Source organism: Poecile atricapillus, chromosome 1, assembly GCF_030490865.1.
Source record: "Poecile atricapillus isolate bPoeAtr1 chromosome 1, bPoeAtr1.hap1, whole genome shotgun sequence".
NCBI classification, from domain to species: Eukaryota; Metazoa; Chordata; class Aves; order Passeriformes; family Paridae; genus Poecile; species Poecile atricapillus.
Window position 1 is genome coordinate 75309825 of NC_081249.1, and position 22406 is coordinate 75332230.

Genomic DNA, 22406 nt, shown 5'->3' on the forward strand with positions numbered 1-22406 from the left:
CCAAAAGGCAGATTGCTGTGATGCTACTTACTTAAAATGCTCAAGTCTCAGCCTCTAAGTCTACCTGATAATGTTGTTACTTACACCTTATCTATGCAGAGAACTTGGTTGTTAGTATTTCTGCACACCCATCCTCTTTTTATCTTATCTTTGTCAATTAATTTGTGTTAGTAGGGCTTGGCATCTCTGCAGGCATTTTACAGGGTGGATTTTTTTTTTTTCTCTCATTTTTCTTTGTTAAGTTTTCTGCATTACTGACAGAGGGTTCCTGCAGGTTTGTTTTCCATGTAGTAATAAAAGAATGCAGCCTAAAACTGGCTCTCCTTCCCTGTTCCTTGGCAGGTCTGCTCTGGTGATGTTGGTCCAAGATCAGCAGCAGAGTCAGTAACAACAGTAACCTCCCAGTACCCCAAACACTTTCCCAGATTCAGAGCCTAATGCACACAGAAGCAGCCTGTTAATATTTACATAGTGGATAAACTGTGGCTGACCTTAAAGCATTGCAACTTTGAAACAGAGGGCTAATTTACTGTGGAAAAAAAAGATGAAGTATTCTCTGACAAAAGCCATTAAAGGTGGTAGCACAGTGGGGGAAAGTCAAGCTGTTACTGGCATTATGCGCTTGGAGAGCATCTTGGAAGACAGTCTGCTTGCTTTTTCCAGAGCAGCTAATTTAGAATGCAGAGAAAAGCAAAGACCTTCCATCATCCATACTGTCTACAGAAGCTAGAGAAATATCACATCCTTTTCTGCAATAAAGCTTTCCCTAGAGTTTCTGGAAGACCTTTATTTGGGTAGTATTACTTCCAGAGTGAGGAATTTTTTGGTCAGACAGCTTGTGATGGCTTTAAGACTGTTAGGTACTGTGTGCAGTTTGATTTTTTGCAATGGTCAATATATTTTTTAAAACTAGATCCTTTCTGCAGCTTCAGTCCCTGACAATCCCTGCAGTGCTGCTTTAGAGAGACAGCCAGGACTGTTTTAATTGAAATGAATGCCAAGACCTGAGCATATGTTTGAAAGCTGGGCATACTGGACAAGTAATTCAGGACCTCTGCACCTTACCTTATGTATTTGCTTTTGACCTTAAGCTTTTTTCTCCAAAAACTTCCTAGTATTTTCTCTCATTTTTTTTTATTAATGCTAATTATTGTAATTTGCATGCTGTTAAGACTGAACTGATTGAAATTCATTCAGGCTGAGGAATGAAGAGGTATATTTCAGCAGAGCTATGTTTCTTCAGAGCTTCTGAAGAAGGAGAGGAAATATTCAAGGTCTTACAGAATGTTCAAGAAGTGCAGTTAGCATTTCCACAGGCACTTGATAAGAGATGATTCTGAAAAGCAATTAAATTACCCAGCCTCTGAGGCTCCTTGGATGCACAGAAGCAGCCTGTGAATACACCTACTTCCATGATTGTTGCAGCAAAGCCTCTGCTGTTGAAAGCAGATATAGTCCTTGAAAGACCATGGATTTTCCCTGGCTTTGCTATTTAGTCTGGCTTCTGGCTTTCAAAAGTGAGGAAGCCAGTCAGGACAGCTTTCACCAAAGCTTACAAGGTTATCTACTACTGAACACCACAACCCCTTGTGTTGCAATACTGTGCTGCCTGGATGCTTGGGAGCTCTGCTGGGTACCACATCCATCACCACCAGGGAGTGGGAGCTGGGGATGATGCAGAGAGATTAAAACAAGTTTACCTCTGCCTGGAACAAAATTTCAGTGTGTAACAAAAAAAGAATATTTTAGCCAAGTTTGAGCAGATTTAAGTGGTCATGGTGGATCTGTTATTTTCTGTTCTGTGTGATTTGGGCTTGGTGAATATAAAAGCAGCAGAGCTGATATTCTCAAACCACATATTACTTGTGGGTTTTTACTCATGGGCTCTCAGCAGAAAAAGAAAAGCAGGTCTGTTATTTACAGAGCTATTCAGCTCCCACAACTGGGCAAGGAGGAGGCTATTTGGCTCACAGACCCAGGGGTGGGGAGCAGTGCATTGCTAGCAAGAATCACTTAACAGTTCTGAACTCCCTCTTTGGAGGGAGCAGATGCTTTGATAATAGAAAACATTCTTGGTAAAGACCTCCAGCGTTTTAAGGCTTAACTGTACTGTGAGGATGGCACTTAAGCTGCCCCTCTTGTCATCACCTCTATTTCTCTGGCAGCAATGTGTGGGGCCTAATTCTGGCTCCAAAGATACTGAGAGACCTTTTGTCATAGATTCAGTAAAAGCAGAACTTTATTCTCTGTCCCCTTTATTCTCCAGCTCAATAATTGGACTAATTTTTTTATTGATTTATATGGTCATTTATACCCAAGCAGGCGAATGCACAGACTGGAGCAGTGAGTGCTGGCTCTGTGTCCTTTCATCCCTGGGGTTTAGTGCCTTCTGCTCCTAGCAGAGCCCTCTTTGGGCTCAGGGACCACTGTTGTGGCACGGGTGCTGGCCAAGATGTGACTTTTCACAGAACAAGATGTGCTGTTGCATTTTCCCTGGTGACAGCATGCACATGAACTTCCCACTGCTGCATGCAGAGCGGCAGCATGCTTTCCTGCTTGAAAGCTAGACATAAATCTTTCCAAACCAGCTACAGGAGCAACGTGCCACCTACAAGGAAGTTCCTAAAAAGCAACTTTCAGTTGCATGCACTTCCCTGTGTCCCTCCAGCATCTCCCTTTGCTCCTGGCACAGTGGCTGCCCCTCTCTAGCCCTCTGACTGACACAGCAGGCAGGTGCCTGTGGCTGTTGCTGCTGCTGCTGCAGGGAGTTGGGTGACCACCAGAAAGTGCACAAGTGCTTGCAGCTGCTCAGGTTGGGCAGCCTGCCTTAAATAATATTTTATTAGGTCTCTAAATTATTTACCCACAACATGAAACGCAGTGCGTATGCTTACTGTATACTGAGCACATGCAAGTGCCTCTTATTGCTATTTTAACGTGGTAGCAAATACTGTCATGTTCCAGGAGCACAGAAATCAGTCATTTGAGCACTCAGGCAGTAGCTTGCAGCTTAGTGTGTTTTGTGGCACGTGAATTTGTCCACCATTTGTGATATTTAGTCTGATGTTTTGGAGTGGAGAACAGGGGACAGTTGTCTTTCTGTCTCCAGCTATGCTCTTGTCAGTTTGCAAGCATCATCTCTAACCAGAGTCAGCAAAAACTGATTCTTCATACTCTTTTGTAGGTATGACTTTGTGGAAGTGGAAGATATATCAGAGACCAGCACAGTTATTCGAGGACGGTGGTGTGGACACAAGGAAGTACCTCCAAGAATAACATCAAGAACAAATCACATAAAGATAACGTTCAAATCTGATGACTACTTTGTGGCTAAACCTGGATTCAAGATATGTTACTCTCTTGTGGTAAGTCTCCTAGGGCTGATAAGGGTAAGAGACAGCTTGCAGTGTAAAAGAGCATCAGTTCTTGAGGACTGGATGGTGTAGCTAACCATGGGATCAAAACACTACATGACTGAAAGTAATTTTATTCCAGCAACTGCATTAATGCAGATCAAAGTATTTTTGACATCGTGTCATTAAATATAAAATAAAGTCAAGTCCAGATCAAGATTTATTCTAATAACATGTTTCACAAGCACTAACACTTTCTACACTAAAGCTGCACTGCCCCTGCCTTGAGAGATGCTGCAGAAATAGCAAAGAAATGGCTGTTCTGTGAACCCCTTTTTCATGTTCAATCAAGATCAGATAAAAATACCTTGAGGGGTTATGGCTGTGATTCTCAGATAAAGAGTAGTTTATTCTGTTTGCAATAAAAATCTGCATGCAAGACAGTGTGCTAAGGCTCAGACTGTATTTTTAATCAGATACCAGCATACCTCTGTATATGCACAAGCATTAGTGGTGTATCATGTACTGTTTCAATGAGATGAAAACCTCCTCTTTTCTCTTTGTTTTTATTTCAGTTTTGTTTTTAGGGAGCAAGAATGCTCAGTACTCTTAACTAGATTTTGATACAGATATGTATTCCTTTGTATTGCTCTGATTAATATTATAATGCTTTTGGTGCAGTGTAGCTCGAAAGAGGCAGATTTTTCAAACACTCAGGAAATGGTAAGCAATAATTTATTATACTGTCATCATTATATTTTCCTATCCATCACACTTCTTATTCCCTTTTTGTTCAATCCACTGTCCTTTAACAAGAATAAGAAACCCTGGAATAGCAATAATGTTGTAATAGGAAAGATTAATTGTTTGAGTCATTTCACTTCCACCTCTTGGCTTTGCATGCATGTATGCCTGTGTATGCTAAAAAGAGTCCATAAACAGCTCATTGTCAAGGCAGAGCAAAGCTATAAAGATTTTGCTCCCTTGCATTTAAATTGTTACTTCTAGGGGAGTAAGGCATTAAATTATAAGTACATCCTGACCTCTAATTTGAAGATAATCTACTAAAACTCAAATTCAAGCAGAACAGTCTACGAAAGACCACTGGGCATAAAAATGAGGTTGAAGCAGCAGCCTTTCTTCATACTGTTTGTATTTCAGCCCAGAAACTCTGCTGCATTTAGCAGGTTTTATTCTAGATAATATACAGATACTCTGATAGTATTAGGCTTTCCAAAAAATGAATGTTATCGCTCATAAGACACAGGACTCTCTGCACTAGGAAGCTCAGCAATGGCCACTGTATTTCTCTTCTTTCAAAACTGTGAGTAAACAGAAAATTTACAATCTAGCAAATCTATTTACAAGAATTAAGTTCACCCTCTGAACTAAATACTACTTTATTTCAGAGAAGAGCCCTGTACAGGTGATTGGTGGGATTTGTGAAAATGGGGGGTGATTTGTACTTAGCTCGTCTTCAGATTCCAAACCATCCAACCTAAAAGTGCAGGATTAATACTGAGCAGAGTCAGCCGTTATACCACAGTCCCCAGAGTTGCCTAGAGCGCAGTTCATAGATATGCTGAGCACTGCTGACCCCTGAAGGTTGGACTCGCTGTGTGTTTCTAGTCGGTAAACCAGGGAGCATTAATGAAGCATGCAAAAACATATGGTATTTTGTATGAGATGAAATTAAGGACCTTTACATTGCCTTTTTACCTTCCCTTCATAACCTTCTCCAACAAAGGGCTACTTCTGGGGCCTTTCTTGGAACGTGGTGCACAAGATATGTGCAAATCTCTCAATTCCCTTGCTTTTTCTTATGTTTGGAGTTTGGAACTGTGTGGTAGTTGTTTATTTGTATGCCAGACTCTGATAATTTTCCAGAGAAAATAAGGCAAATTATTTGGAATTTATTGATCAGCTCCATCCATGTGCATCATGCCAGAATGACTGGGTGAATTTCTCACAGTTACTCACGCAGCCAAGCAGCCTTGCAGCTTGGTTCTTTGGCGTTTCATTAATAAATCTTCAAGGAAGTCAGTGAAATTCACTACACTTGATGCAGATCAAGCTTTTACTTAGATCAGCACTCTACATGAGGCACCGATAAGGCACCACACAGCTTAGCAGAAACATCCTTCACTATCTTTGTATACTTGTGCTTTTCTATTAACTTCACATTTCAGTACCATTTAGAGAAACAAAAGGTGCTTATTTCTTTAGAGAAGTCATAAATTAGCCTTGTATCTTGTGTATCATATTTGCCCTTGTGAAAGAAGGTATAGAAAGTAAACATCCCATGTAGGATTAAAGTCCTTGATTAGATTAGAACTCAGACTGACTCTGGAAAATTAGACTGAAAAGATAAAAGGGTGGTCTTTAACAGTATAAGGTTGAAAACTATACCGATATGTGTGAATATTAACTGTCCCAAGATAAGAAAAGGGGCAGGGGAGAAAAATCTGAAAATCTGTGAAATTAAGTATGACCATCTAATTACAGCATTTAGCAACCTTTGCTTGTGAAGGCTGTCTTCTTCTTCCACCTTCTCTTCCCTCATCCCCTGTATCCTGGCACCTCTGCCTTTTCTCTCCCCTCTGTGGGTCTGAGGGACTTGGAAGGCTGGAGGAGGAGCATGATGATGGTCTTGAAGGCACGGGACGGGTCCAGCATGCTGCTGCTTGTGTCAGATCTGCTTTTCCCTCACAAAGTTATGGCAGTCCCTGGGGTGGGAGCTCCAGGGTGGATCTGGCTCCAGGAGTTTGTTAGTGAATTGCATGTGTCCCATTTCCCACTGCCAACCTCAAGTTGCCTAAGAGTCAAAAGTGTCCTGATCTCTCTGGAAAAAGTCCCTCCTCCTCTGTGCTGGTTGCAGGAGGAGGTAGGTGTGCACAGCTGGAGGCTGGTCTCTACACTCAACACTTCACATTCAAAACTCCCAGTTGTAGCCGTGTGGTTTGTTGGCTTAGTCTGGGTATCCACAAACAGAATTGTTTCCCTTGAACCTCTTTAAAAATTGCCTTTTTCTTTAAGCTTCACAGATCTAGAGCAAAAATGGTCTGGAGCAAGACCTAGACAGCTATTAGGCATGAGCCTCATTTGTTTGAAATTCTTCCCTACCATTATCACGTAAAGCCATTATTTCTCAATATTTTTTAATGCTTTTCTTGATTAAGTTGACTTAGAAATATTAAATTGTATTATAGAAGGCACTAAAGTATTCTAGGGTGATAGGATTTTTTGATTGTGTTTTTTGTGTCTTTATTTGTGGTATTGTTTTGGGTTTTTTTGTTACATTATTTTTTACTCTAAGTACATAATCATTCACAACAAACAAAATAGGAAATCCATGAAGCAGAGGAATATAAATTTCTATAATCCCCTTTTTCCTTCTGAAGTTCTTTCAATGTCATAATTCTGGAAAGGAATGTTAACAAGATTGGATTCCATGTTTTACTACCTCATTTGCATGGACATTTGCTGAACTAGTCTAGGAACTCATTCAGGAACTTGTTTCAACAATTAAGGTGAATGTTTGGAATTCAAATTCCAAACTCTGCATCTAATTTCATTTTAATGAGACTGCTAGAAAATGTTGAATTCCATTTTCTAATTACAAACATTGTTTTAAGTGTATTGTAAAAGGCACATATTTGTTACACATTTATAACAATAAATTCCTATTGCCATACTAATTGTTTGATTAACCCTAAATGAAATCCATACTTTGGAACTTCGACTAAAGTTATTATTGGAAACAAGGGCTACCAAAATCTAGGAACATATCTATATGTACTTGTATAATCATGCATAATATATATATAAAGATGTAAGTTTACATATATGTCTTTTTATATACATACACATATATATGTGGACATGTATTAAACAGGAGAACATAAAAGCACTTGTCCCAAGATAAGCTTATTCATCAAAATATGTATCAACGTGTTAAATCCTAAGTAATTTTGACTTGTTTAAAAATGAAGTTTTTTGGATAAGGGACCAATAAAGAAATTACAGGAATGAAGGAGGGAGGAACTTAGTTTGAATACAGGATCTATATTCAGGGAATACAGATAAAGATCATAAAGAATGATTAATTGTAAGATGAAGCCAGTCTGGAAGCTGCATGAGTCTGCTGCTGTACATCTGGTTTAGCATGTCACTTCTTTCACAGAATGACAGATAATTCATTTCTGTATCCAGGGCAAAATATTCTGCCTGAAACTCCATGTAATGTATCTCATGTGACAACAGGAGTGATAATGGTGCATCTATACCTTCCCTGTTATTAGATAATCCACAGAAGGAATTCAAGTAAATTGCTGGGAGTACAAAAGGAAAGGAATGGGGTGGAGTGGCATGTCTTGGTTAATAAAGTGGTTGAACATGAAATAGATTTCACAATGAAAAAATAAGAACTTAATCGTGGACCTTTTATCAGTTCTTCTGCTATTTTCTCTGATTTCAGTTTTGATTACCTGTCTGTGCTAGACAGCAAAGACTTTTTATAAATGCAACCCATGTGCAAAACATGTAGCAATCTATATGATGAAAATTCTATTTTCTTAAGTTCTGACAGAAAACTATTTTCTGTGTTTTCCTCAAGGCATACTATCCTTATAAAATTAATCCACCAGAGGCTCATCTTTCAGGAGAGAAGTAATTAAGTCCTAGGTTCTAATTAGATAAGACTTGCTAAAAATCTTTAACATTACTTCTCCAACTTCACATAAGCAGGGAATTTAAGAGATTATCTATGCACAATTTTATTTTTTTTTACTTTGGAAGATGTTAAATTTTTTAAACAGCAACATAGGATGACAGCATGTTAAAAAGAGATACTACTTCTCAGTGCATCTTGAGTCATGTAGTATCTCAGACTAATTTTATATAGGGAGGAGGAATGCTTTCTATTTAATAAGTCTTCCTGAGAATCCAGCAATCCTCAACCTGCTGTTTAATTCACAAGACCTAACCTGTCCTTCAGCAAAGTTTGATGAAGAAAGGAAGGTGACATGGTAGAAAACAAAAGCAGTGTGGTAGGCAGGCACATTCTGGTTCTCCCAGCACTCAGAGCAAAACAGAAAACAGTGAAGGATTAAAAAAAAAGCAAAAGTGGGAGTCAGATAGCTTGGCAATGAGGAAAAGGTGTTCTTGGATTCAGAAGGCATGTCTGTATGGTCAGTTTCACAGGCAGAATTGGCTGCTCCAGGGACAGCCAAAGTTTCTAATTAAAAGATTCATTCTAACATTTGCATCAAACCAAGAGCTTTTTCTGCCTTCAGCATTCTGTCACACCTTCCAAAACCCTAAACCTTTACTGATTAACTCCCAAGTCTTGTCCACCCAATCTCTTTTCCTCCAGGGTGGGAAAACTTGCTGGTTTTCAAGTCTGAGATGCACCAGCTGAATGCAGCATTTGAGTATGCTCATATGTATGAAGGAGCATATGAGGGAGCCTGGGGGCTGCAGCTGGAGCAGCCAAACGTGACACAACCCAGCACTTCACAGTCAGACCGCATTGTCCCCCAGTGTTCCCTAGACTGTGGTCATAAGGTAATCCTTCTCTTGGCACATCTTCTGAAGGCCCTTCCATGTTTACTCTTGTCTCAGACACTAAGATTGGTCCCAATCCTTCTGCTATGTGACTCTCTAAATTTTAAACTTCATTAGGAGTCTCCCTGTTTTGTGTCTTCATTTTTAAAGCCATTCAAAATTCAGAGATTTCAGGGCTAAGAGGAATCACCTACCAGCTTGGCAGTACTAGAGGGAGGGACTGATATAGGATCATCCAGGAGTGGCAATGAAACAGTGGCAGCAGCAAAGACAAAGGAGGAATGTTAAATATAGTCCAAGTTCAGAAATAAAGGTTTTTGTGAGTAAGACAAACACGCACAGTAGAAGAGTCAAGTGCACAGAGAGAGAGGAGGCAGCAGAAACACCAAAATGCCATGGTGGGAGAGGTAGGTGAAGCCCCAGACGTGCAAATATTCTTGAATATTTGAAAATATGTAAAAAAATACAAAACTGAAGGACAAAGAGTCTGTGACTAACCCTATCACACTTGGCAAGGACATTGTGAAGAAAGGAGCCTTCCCGCTTTACTAGGAAGGTGTTTGCATGTCACTTGTCCATTACAGTCACATGAATGCAGTTTCACTTGGACTCAAGAGGGTGACTGGCAATAAGGAAACATTTTTAACAAGGTGATGAAGGGAAGGTAGAAGAGTAATGGTGGCATAATTAGGAAGGAAAATAGGAAAATGAACAGGAGATTTTAAAGAGGAAGTGGACTTAGTGAAATAAGAAAGACTGTGTCCAAGAGAGCAGGGAAGGCAGGTGTGGATCAGGTAGAAAGCAAGACAAAAGACCATTTCACTAGATCAGCCTCTTTTGGCAAAACCTCTAACTGTGAACTTGAGAACTGGGTTTGAATATATGAAAAGTGAAAAGAGTCAACTGGGAACATGAATGAAGAATTGAGTTATGGCCAGGGAAATACAGCCCTTCTTGCAAGGAAGATAGCAGAACCAGAAGCAATGGGACCATATAAACACACAGAAGCCCCTGGAAGCCGTCAGACTTCAACTGATAAAACAGTTTTTTTAATCAGAAAGGAAAATAGATTTTAATGCCTGTGTTTTCTCAGCTGCAAGCATGTGTTCCTGGCAGTTTTGTTGTTTGAACAGCATGAGGGAGAACTGTCCGTTTGCTCTCTTCTGTCCTTGATTTGTTGACAGCTCAGTTAAAGTGTGGCTTCTTCGCAGGATGTTGTCATTGATCTGTCTTAACATAGCAGCAGTCCTGTTAATGTCCAATTCCTGCTGAAAATCCTGCATCTTAACCCCAGACATGTGCTGTACACTGGATGAGAGTTCACCAAACTCGTGGTGGTCGAGGATGAGGATATGCAGCACTTTGCACCTTCAAAGGACTGTACAAACACAAGTGTGTTACTTTCAAATCCAGTATCCTGTCTCAATTGATTCTAACAAGACTTGGAGGCATTGTTCATTTAGGACAGCTCTAGATTTTGAAGGACTGCATTTCATATTTCATGCAGTCAGAACTTACCTATTTAAAGAATTCCTGAGGAAATTAGTGACCCAGAGGGAATTTCCACTTTTCCAAGTTAGACGTACAAAAGACACCAATAGGAACATATCATCATGTGCAGTTCAAGGGGGTTACTTACCCATGTTAGACAAAAAATAGTCAGAGACTCAAAAGCCTCATTCAGCATGAAGATGATTTCTTGGAAAATACAGCAGAAGCAAATTGGAAAATGCAAATTCCAAGAAGCACACATATATATTAGCAATGAGATCGTAGCATTTAAGAATAGCAGATAAGAGCCACAGGAATGTTGCAGTTGTTGGGAAGTTTGTAATACTAGCAGAATAGTGACTTCAGTATTTTAATTGAATGAAGGGAGCCACGGTATCATAGCAACTGGCCATGATCTTTCTACTGTGTTTGAATAAGTGAGGGCATGTATGAAGATTCACGCATCATCTGTCCTGTTAGCTTTCATGCTGTTGTGGTTTAAGCCCAGATTCATCCCCCACCTCTCTCCACCCTTCCACCCTGGTGAAATGGGGAGGAGGATCAAAGTAAAACTTTTATGTTGAGATAGGAACAGTTTCATAATTGAAAACAAAGTAAAATACAGTAATAATGATGATAACAAACAGTAAACAAAAAGTGAGGTTCTGTGGTGAGGAATATCCCTGCAGTCAGTTTGGGTTAGATGTCCCAGCTCCCTCCCAGTTTCTTTTGCATGGCAAAGACGTGAGACTAGGAGAGAAAAAAGAGTTCTTGACTTAGGATAAACATGACTTAACAAAAACCTAAATCTGTGTGTTACCTACACCATTCTGTTTCTGAACCAGCTCTGTAACAGCTACTAGCTTCTAGAGAAGAAATTAACTCTACCCTAGCTGAAACCAGGGCACATGTCCATATTGTTACCTGGTTCATAGTCGTGGTTTAGTTATAATGTATCTGGATATATGCTGGATAAGAAGAATCAGTATGAAAGTTAATCATTTTGCTGTTCTTCAGACATCAGTTACAGTCAAGCAATCTCCGTTAAACAAAAGTACAGAGTACATGAAAGGTAGACTTCCAGTGAGCCAGAGTTCGTGATACTGGTTGTGGCGAAATTGTTCTATTGGACAAGTAAGAAATTAAACTCATTCCCAAACTTGGGAAAATCTTAAGTAGTTGTCTTAATTAGGGAAACAAGTCAATGATTCCTTGTAGTTGGAAATCTTTAGAATGAATTTTGGTTAGAAAATGGATGGAAGATATTCAAGGTATTTTTTGTTAAAACTGCTCTGGTTAAATTAGTCCATTTTAAAAAGTACATTTGATACTTAAGACTGCTTTTAGAGCTTGTCGGTGGTAAAATCCAGAATTCTGCTTACCAGGTGTGTTGGACAGCTTTCCCATGGTATCTATAAAGCAGTATTTTTAATTAACATTAAGTATGTGTAGCAGGAAGGTAGGATGGATCCAACACCAAAAACCATAGTGCATGAAATGGAAGGGTACATTTTATATGCTATAATGAGCATAACCTGGGAGAGGGCAAAGACCACCTGTTCCTTGACTTCTCTTTCCATGTCTGTGCAAACAAACAGAAAGACGTAGCTTGGACCTGGTGTTTTGACACTGTACAAGAGACAGACCAGTCACAGCTTTAATTCAGTTGCTGTTAGACAACATAGAAAGGCCTCACAGCTAATTTGTCTGCTTGGAGTTGACCATTAAGACATCAGAAGGAGAGATGGGAAATGGAGTAGTGAACTGAGACTGCCATAAACACCCAATCAGTGCTGCTGGTAGACTTGTGAGCCTCTTTTGTATCTGCACTAAAGAGAAGGGGTAAATCCAACCATTCTCCCCTGTTAACCCTAAACAGCGCATCAGTGTGCATGAACATGAGGTGAGTTTACACTGTCAAACTTTTTAACAGCACTCATTAACCTGTCGATCACATTAGCCATTTGTTTGAAAAGCAGGACTATTTTAGACTGTTAACTTGAGAATGTAATGCTGTCTCTGTAAATCTGTATTCTGTCCTTTAATTCCACTTCAGCAGCAGTTGAAGAATCTTGGCATGTGAAATGTTCATAACATATGAAAAACTTATTTTGGTTTGGTAAATCTGGGGGGTGTTTTCTAAAAATTTAGTTAGAATGGCAGATTTGTTGGGAGAAGAGAGGTGCCATGCTTGATTTTTAAAAAGTTTAATTGGTCATGTTCTATTTCAATGCTGTAAAGAGGTGTTAACTAACTCCACCTGGCTCTTCAATGTGGCAACACTAGTCTGACCTACTACTGTGGCCACAAGGGAAGAGGAAATGGCCTGTTCTTCCCAGGCCCTGTTGCTGTTGAGCAGCCTCTGCTCTAGATTTTATATAAAAAACGAAGGTGCACAGCTTAATTTAAGTGTACCAACTGTGTTGGAGAAGAGTAGGAAGTCAGTCTGCTTCCTCTGGAAGTCTGTCAGAAGCGAATACCGAAAGTGGTACGGTGCACTGAAACATGCTAGACCACCAACTGCACTGAGGAACTTGTGAAAATCCATCACAGCAGGTGTTGGTTGCAAGTTGTCTTTTAAATCAAAACAAGGATTGCGTGTCTTCACAGCCTTGTGTGGAGAGGGGCTCCAAGGCACAACTTCATGTTCTGTACTCCTCCAATACTATTTATTTGACTGTGTGTCAGTACCTTGCAAAGCCTGGCAGCACAATCCTGCTCTTGTACTGTTCTAGCCAAGTTTGGGTTGCAGGGTCTGTTTCAACCTTAGCACTGTTCAATGTGTTTTTGTCATTCTTGGCAAGCCAGGGAACACAATGCATTGTGTATAATGGGTGTTTAATTGCTTACATAATAAATCTTTGCCTTGTTTGTTGCAACAGCTGTAACTGCTGTAAACTGCTTACATCTCTGGATCAGATGATAGTGATTGTTTAAAGATTACTGAATCTAAATTTAGGCTTTATTCTTTTTTATTCCCCAGTAATGTCTAATGTCTAATGCAGACAAACCTAGAATTCTGATGTGGGGTCATTTCGTCAACTTTCCTTAGGGACAAGAATTTTCTGTATTGTAAATTCATTGCTTGATCACTTAGTATAATTTTTAAATATAACAAGCATATACAGAGCATTTAACCGTGGACCAATACATCACTGTTGCAAAGACATTTTTTCTTTCATAATAAGTTTTCTTATGCTTTTTTTTTTTAATGCCATACCATTGCCTGCGTTTATATTCCTTCTTGATTTATGATAAAGAAGTCTGTTCTTTTTGTTGTGGGTGTGTATCTCCCTTAGATATTTGCAGTTTACTTTCACACTTCTTTGCTTTTTGCTTAGTCAAGAAATTATGCCCATATTTAGCCTTTAATCTTATCCAAAAAATCAGGCTATTTAATCCCCTCAGAGTTTTTGATGTTCTTATCAGAACTGCCCCAGATTTTCCTAACTTTTTTACAGCGTGTCTATGGTAGTGAAGGGAACTGAGTCTGGTGGTTCAGGTATCACCAGGGCTGTGTTATAGGTGGTGGTGTTGTCAAAAATCATTTTGTCATCAGTGTCACCTGCCAAGTTACCCTGCTTAGGCAGGTCTGCATGACAGTTGCCACCCTGTCTGCCCTAACACTGGGAATGTGTCCTTTAATGAGTTTTCTTTTGTCAGCTCAGTCTGTCTTTGGGCTCCCAGGTTTCCTAGGCTCCTCCTTCCATTCAGCATGTAATCTAAAAACACATTAGGTTGCATCTTTCCACAGTCAACGTTCCTTGTGTTGGGTTATGATACCATTACTGCTTTTTGCATGTCCTCAGTGAAGATGGTTGTGTCTGCGGTTGATTTTCTATGGGTTTGGATGCAGCATCATGACCTCGGGGAGGGTGCTGGCTTCCAGGCCAGGCTCCACCACTGTCCTAGCACTTTCTCACAGCCTGAGACCTTGCCACCTCAAAGACAGGCATATCAATTGTAAAATGCCATGAAATTAACTTCTAAAAGAAAGTACAGAAGCAGGTGGTAGTGTTCCAGCTTCAGTTTGGGACACTGTGCCAGCAGGATGGGCTGCGTAGCCTGACCAAGAGTGATGAACAAACAGGTTTGTCTGCTGTGCTGTTTTATTTAGATGCTCACTTTTCCTTTGCCTGCTGGATTTACCTGGGTCCTCTCTAGTGTAAGAAATTGCATGCCTAAAAAATAGAGAACAACAATCCTGGCTTCCAAACCAGGAAGGTGAAAGAACAAAAATCAGCTTCAGACGACAGTGAGCCACTGATCTGGTGGGTGTGAGAAAACTTGTCACTATTATCATTCCCCCACTTCTTTCTTAGGTGGCATGATGACTGGAGCTCTTGGGATCTCCACACTTCCTTTTAACAATTCTTAGTTTTGTTCTGACTCTGTAGCCCCAGGCACAGATCAGAGAAGGTCCTTCCTCCCTGCTGGGAAGCTGGTTTGCTCACAGGCTGCTACTGTTGTTTGCTCAGCACAGTGGTTCTGGCTTCAACAACCTTCACGCTCTACACCACAGTTCCAAAGACAGTCACAGTGCTGTGTAAATATGACTTGTTTTTTGTGTGCATGCATCTTTATTAAAGCTACAACCTTTTGTTTTGCCCTGAGCACTCGATAAAGTCCATGCATATCTTCATAATGAAATAGGTGAGAGAACTGGCAGAGTATTCTTGGTTTGCCCTTACAGACATATATTTACATGCACATCTTTTATTAGTTGCAGGGTTCCTGTCATTTTTAAACTGGATTGGATAAATCTTAGTGGAAATTTTGGCTAAAAGGCACTGTTACATAAAATAACCCCCTGCATGTTGCTGAGCTTTGTGCTACTGAACTGAGCACCGCCTCCAGCCCAGGGCTTGGGGTGTTATCACCATTCTTTGCTTTCAACCCTGTCTCTGTTTTTCAACCCACAGATTTCACTCCATGTTGAACTGATTTTGAACAAACATGGCATGCCAAAAAAAAAAAAAAAAAAAAATCCTTCTTCTTATCTCTTACAGTACCTAGAAAAATGCAGTTCTACTTTCCTCAATTGTCAGTTTGATAACTAGTCAGAGCTTAGTTAGGGAAGGTCTGAGCCTGTAACAACACAGGGTCAGATTTTGCAACTCATCTATAGCACTGAAAGATAAAAATAGCTTTTAGGTTTATGGAATTAGTGTATCGTCTTGTTAGATCATTTTCAGTAGAATCAAATAACATCCAGTTTTTCTGTGACCTGTAACAACAGGGTTGTTTTGGGTTTTTTTTTATTTTAATAGTTTTTGTTCAGGAATATAGCTTAATTGTACAAAATGGTGTTTTGCGGCAGATAAAACTTATTTTTCAGGTCCCTTTCCTAACCTGAAGAAGCCTTTTATTTTTTTAATAATACTTTCGATCTTAGCAGCTATAAAAATGCTTCCTTTCAATCAATTTTTGTGTCCTGATGTATTCCTTAGGTCAAGTTTTGTGGAAAACAATAATAAACTTTTCCTCAGACTGTAGGAATCAGGCACTATGTTGTCTCATTGTGTGTTCCTGATTCTTGGCACTGTTCTTGTCCAGCCATCAACCTTATAAACGAATCCTAAATGCAAGCTCTTGGAGGATCAGACCCTCTCATAAGGAAGTCTGTGTATCCAGAATTGTCAGCAGAGACTTTTCAATGGGATGTATGTGAGTCAAGACACAGGCACAAGGTTATTTGCACACATCACATTTTTAGCATGGCTAGTTTGGAGCTAGCACAGGCCCCGGGCTGTTTCCAATGTGCAGTTTGTTGTGGCTGCTCTGTTTTATAGGGTAATAGCTGTGTCTGAAGACATGAGTCACACCGTATCTGATCAATCTCTACCTCATTTTACCACTTAATACAGATGTAGCCCAGAAGTTCTCATGTGGAGGTTATCTCTTCTTTCATTTTCTTGTCACTCCTGACAACACCGTGAGTGACACAGTTAATGGCATTTGTGAGCCCTGGGATTCAGTGTTTGCAGACTTACGGTTAAGTTTGAAAAAGAATTTTATCTTTGAGGAAAGGAAAGTGAAAATAACAAAAAAACCCTGAAACTTGAGAAAACAGCTTAGAAAGTATGAGGGTAATTTTTCCACTGCTGTAGGGCAGGGCAAAAAAACCCACCTTGGGACTGCAAAAATTTATCTCACACCAAGGTCTGGGCCAATAAACTCAATAATCTTGAAACAAAAAAAAGAAACCTTGAAAGAACCTGGCCATCATGAGGACAAGTAGTCTGACTGCTCTGTGTGGTTTGTGTTGCATGCTGAACACTAGTGATATAAATAGGCTGCTGAAAACTTTGTTTTCTCTACAAGAAATTGGGAATTCTCTCTTGGTGTGGGAACCTAAACCAAGCACAAAGTAATTGCTGTTTTTTTTACAGATGGGGTGGAACTTTTGTGCCTGATTGGCAATGAGATCCTATTTCAAAGTGTGGATTGTACTTACACGTGTGTATTATCTCTGAACCACCTGTTCTCTAAGCAGGCGTGGTGTACCAAGGTCTTGTGTGCTTATCTTATCCTGATGGTTAGGGAAGAACCTGTATGCATCAGTCATGTTCTTATTCAGGCCTTCCTACTTTTTTTGTATATGCATGAGTTTATACAGAAAAATTGGCATTGTTAAGCTCTGACAGGAGAGCAAAGAAACCAACTCAGAAAAGATAATGTAAGGCAGCAGAAAATAGGACACTGCTCCCTATACACACCATTTATCTCCATCAGAAATATGTGAAAATAAACACTCTGTTTTCCCACCTCAGCAGCAACTTTGTGTGCTGACAGTGCTTGCTGAGTGCCAGTTCAGGTACATTTTCCAGGTGCATTAAGGAGTAAATTAAAAGCAGAGACAGCTCTTGTAATTCCAGCTGCTGAAATCAGGACTATTGCATGGGTGTGGGCCTACTGCTGCTGCAGTCCAATTCTAGTCCTCCTGGACAAAGTGGACAGAGATGGGCAGGGTGGCCAGGAGGGCTGTGCTAAAGATCAGCAGTAGAAGCTAAACAGTCTGTGGGTTTGGTACTTCAGAAATGCTGTCTGGTGTTCAGGAAGGACTCAGTTTTTATGACACAGAGCAAAGTCTTTCTGCTGGAGTGTGTGAGAGCCCTCCCCAGTGTTTTTTTGCCATAAGTCTGCACTGCTGATGGAGGTGGGCAGCTGAAAAGCCTGGCCTGTGCAGACCAGCACTGCAAGGCCAGGATGGCAGGGGTTTGGTGTCTCCTTGGCATCTCCATAGATGGGGTGTGTAGCTCCTTCCTGCAACTTTTATTGATACTGATATCACAGCCATGTGTGATAACTAACTGTGCCTGTTGTCTTGAGAATACCCATCTCCAGTTTCTGGAAGAGCTGCTTGCACCCACAAACATCACTTTTTTTCTCAGCATAACCCTGTTCTGCACCCATGGGAAAGTGGTGAAGATGTGCAAATGCTCACACATCCTGCTGGTGAGGAGAGGCCCTGCCTGTGCCCATGGTCCCCTGGGAGGTGATGGTTTATGGTGATGTGGTATCCCCTTGGTGGTGCTCTGTGGTAGTGGGTGTCCCCTTGGTATGGGGGAGCATCTCCTTGTCCTGGGGAAGAACTCTGTGTGTGCAGGCATTAGTCACCCTCCATGGCACATTTCAGATTAATGTCATGGTTTTTTATCTTTGTTCCATCCAGGCTCTTGGCACCCATTCCTTTCTTAGTCCGTGTGTGCCATCAGATAGAGTTTATGATTTGTACTTTTTTCTCCACTTACATTCTTTAAAGTGAAAGCTTGTTTTTCTTACCTGCCGCTGGTTCTGACCTCTGGTAGTCCTACCATATTTCTTTGTATTAAATGATGTTTACAACTTTTTAGTTTTTTGCCGGTTTCAATTTTCTGTGACATTTTCCAGGCCATTAGTATAAAAATTATTTAAACTGTTTTTCTTGATTTTCATCACTTGAAAATATTTAGCCTATTATAATTCTACAGCCATCCTTAGTCTATTTGATTATGCTTATATTTAGTCAGAATTCAAATAAAATGAATAACACACAGTAACTATGGCCCAGGACCCTCATGGTCCTGAGATTAAGGTCTCAGTTTGGTGTTTAGAAGGATTTTCAAGGATTAGAGGGATTTTTGGTAAGCTGATCCTAAAACTGATAACATGGTTTAGTTAGATTGTTTGCAAAAGGTGGCAAATACATGGTGGTTTTTACCTGGTCTTTACTCATAGTGTCATTTACAACTGATATTTGTAAAATTATGCATAAGAGAAATGAGAAACATAACTGCTCCTAAAGTACTTGTATTTAGCTCTAACAGCAGGGGTGTTTCTGAGGAATAGATCTGGATCTGGAAGTTCAGTTGGAATAGTTTGGTTCTTTCCTTAATTTAGCTGTTTGATGAAACTCAGGTTAAACAAAATCCCCAGTAAGCAGTATCCTATGCTGTGTGCAGTAAATTGTCTGCTTTTGATCACATCAAAAACCTGGAAAAGCTAAAAGAAAATGGACCTTCTATTCTTCAAAGGTTTGATTTTCTTGCTATTTTTATGATTATTGAACATCTTAGAAAGCTTGGATAGCAGTCCTTTTCTGTTGTCCTAGAAAATGCAATGCCTTCCAGTCAAAGCAGGAGAGTGAACAAATTGCTATATTTTGCATTATCTGTGAAATGTAACACATGCTTCTGCTGCATGTTTACTGCAGAATTGAATGCCATCCTCTGACAGAGAGCTCAAAAACAAATGGATCCTTCACAAAAAATCAATAGGCTGGGATTTCTGCTAGGATAGCTAATGTCCCTTACCAGTACCCTTCTACGTTGTGTCCTCAGCTTTAGAATTAAATTTGCTTAGCTCCATTAAAGTTTTTCATTTTTAATATTATTGCTTCCATGTTTCTCCCAAATCACATCTGAAAATGTAAGTGTGCATGTCCAACCACTTAGCAGATCTTCCTGGTAGAACCTGGAAAACTTGGAATATTAAATGAAATTACACTGTATTCGTTAATGATTATTTTTCTCTTATTATGAACCATGTTTAAATCTATAAAAAATGTGTAGAAACCCAAGTGGAAACAAGTCAGAAAATTAATAGCTTGCTCCTTGTCTCATTAATATTTTTCCTTCTATCCCTCGTACTGGGGCCTTTCAGTACATTCCCATTTGGTATGAGTCACACCAAGGAAGAGGACCTGAAATAACCAGCTGTCACTGCCTTCTGTTAACTCTGAAAGAGTTTTTTGCCCACCTGGACACTACCAGGGCAAGTGAAGTATCAGCTTTTCAGTTTTGCCCAGGGCAGAGTTACCTATTACCAGGGACACTGCTTCCAAAACCCTGCCAGTCAGCGTGGCAGAAGTTCACCAAAGTCCTCACAAGGGCACTACATACTGACCTGAGAGCAAGTTTTTGGCTCATGGGATCACTCCTCCCAAGCTCTTTTCCCAGTTTGATGTGCAGCATCACCCTGATCAGGACCCCTCTGGATGTTTACTTCCCACTGCCCTGGCAGAGCCAGCATGGGGCATCAGAGGGGGACCAACAAGCCCTGCAAAATGGGATGCCACCATGGCCCAGGTGTGCTTAGACACAGACCCAAGGTGAGCAAGGAGCCCAATTGCCTTCAGACCACTCCACTGTCACTGCCAAAACATGGGCACTGCAGACCATAAGGCACCAAGAGTCACTTCTGAAGGCAGTTCTCCTTTATATTCAATAGGAGTAGGAAGGGAGCGAGGAGCAGATGCAGTGTAAGCGTGCAGCACCTGGATTGCATCCCTGGATTGCAGTAAGGTGAGCCAGGGCTCACGTGGAGATGGTGAATGCAGTGGCAGCCTATGGCATCAATGACAGCAGAGTGTCCCGGGCACCTTCACACTCATAAGTCTCTCCTAGAATGCTTGCAGGGCACTTGTCAGCAAAAAAAAAGGGGGCTAAGGATGTAGAAAACTAGGAAAAAAACCTCCACATCTCTTTATCAAAGAAGCTCATTCCAGACTGAATGATAGCCTGGAATGAAAGGAAATGCTGTCTAGCAAATGTATTTGGACTTCAGAGGAGCATCTCACCCAGTGTCATGCAGGAAATAGTCCCTTGTGCTGGAGAAGATGGAGCATGGCAGTCAAAGGGCAGGCAGTGTCATGTAATGCAGAGGGGAGTATCCAGCCAGGGACAGCTTGCTAACAGGAGTTTCTAAGAGGTTGATCTTATGGTCAGTTTTAATACTGGGATGTTTTAGGGACCAGAGTACAACCTGCAGAGTAGCATTTTAATGGTTTTTGCAGCACACACAGTACTGAAGTTCATTACTGATGAATGGGAAAATCAGAGTATTGGAGAGGCAAGCTGGATGACCTTGAGCAGCACAGAATTGATTTGCAGTGAAATGGAACAGCCCAAATATGAGCAAAGAGGTCACTCATGTAGAGATTAATAACAAAAGTACTTGCTATTAAATGGCATATCACTGGTTATTGAAGAGGGGAAAAGAAAATTTCTCAGTGTACTAGGCATGTGACCAATGAGGCTGTAGTTCCATCTCTTCTGGAATACTTTGTACAGTTCTGGTCTCCATGGTACAGAGCAACTACATTTTTCTTGGACTGAGTTCAGGGACAATGGGGGAGAAGAGGACAATTTTTACTAAGGGCCAAGACAACTTGGCTTGCTTAGTGTAATAAAATGGATGCTGAGAAGAGATATAACATCTCTTCAGAATTACTGCAGGAAGCAAACTTGGGAGGGGAAGAAAAGGATAAAGCTGGTACTTACATAAGTGCAATAAAGATAAATTTAGCTTGGAAACAGCCAACCAGTCTGAGGGGTTTGGAAGAGACAGCCTGGGAGAGCCTTTCAAGTTTTGTGTCCCTGTATTTAATTGCAGAATCAAAATTTGCCATTCAGATAAAAATGGCAAAGGAGAAATTGCAGAATATTTACAATGAATGATGGTTGGTTTGTGTTTTGTTTACAGTTGCTTAACTGCATTATGCAGCAGATTAGCTATTAGCAAATCCTTTGTACATGGAGATGTGAGGACAGGCATCTGTGATAAATGGAAAAAATAAAGGTAATGCACAATTTGCACAGCACGGTAATGAAGTCCTGCACACTTTCTTGTGGGTATGAGTAGCAAACAGGATGTTCATAGGCATAATAGAGTCAGATAACATCTGATTTTTCAAAGGTATAACTGCCATCTCATTTGAACATGTATTGTGTGAGCTTTTAGACAGATCATTTAAAAGTCAGTGTCCTGGACATTCTTCAGTATGCACCCAGCAATGCCTATTTCCAGAGCTGGGTGAAGGATGAAGAGGAGTATTGATGAAACATAACTTACTAAATATAGTCTTCTGCTTCAGTTCTACTTCAGCTTTTCATAAATAAATGTAAAAAACTGCAGTTAACCTAAGTCGTTATTAAAGCCTTAAACTTTTGAAATTTTAAGTATCTTACGTTTCCTGTTCATTTACAGCTAGTAAATGTGCTAGTTTTGTGTCAGAAAAAATCAAGAGGGATTTTATATGTTGACTTGAACTAGTATTAACTGATAAGGTTGCAACTACTGCTATGTGGTGGCAACTGGGCTTCAGAAACTCAATTTATGTCTTTTTTAAAGGGACAAGAATCACACTGTTACATTTGAGATCAGATATTTTGGTGGCAGTCTGACCTTTTGCTACTGACTTTAAAACACTGTTGTCATGGATGGCCTGCCTTTAATGGGACTGCATAAAAAAATAGAAAAGAAAATTGAATATTATCAAAGCTATTCATTAATTTCTTAGCTGTTCCAGGAATAGCTGACGTCAGTGGTAAAATTTGCTCATACTTCCAGTTTGGATATTGCTGCCTTCGCATTACAGATACCTGGATTTGTTAATGCTTGCACTGCCAAATGAAGGAGCTTGTTGACACTGGTAATAGGCTCTTTTAGCAGAGTATGGGTCATTATCTGGAGAGACAAGGTCAATTCACGTCTCACCTTCTTGAAAGACACTTA

General features: G+C 40.3%; 1 protein-coding gene across 4 annotated transcripts in view; it reads left to right on the forward strand.

Annotated features, from left to right (window-relative positions):
• The window catches only part of PDGFD (platelet derived growth factor D), a 140440-nt gene that overhangs the window by 83147 nt on the left and 34887 nt on the right, over nt 1-22406 (forward strand). For 2 of the 4 annotated variants that reach the window (XM_058863924.1, XM_058863931.1), the window contains exons 3-4: nt 3185-3365; nt 4035-4076. In XM_058863924.1, the coding sequence (XP_058719907.1) occupies nt 3185-3365; nt 4035-4076 (223 nt within the window). The remainder of the gene's footprint in view (nt 1-3184; nt 3366-4034; nt 4077-22406) is intronic. The other 2 variants (XM_058863938.1, XM_058863947.1) reach the window with 1 other exon arrangement.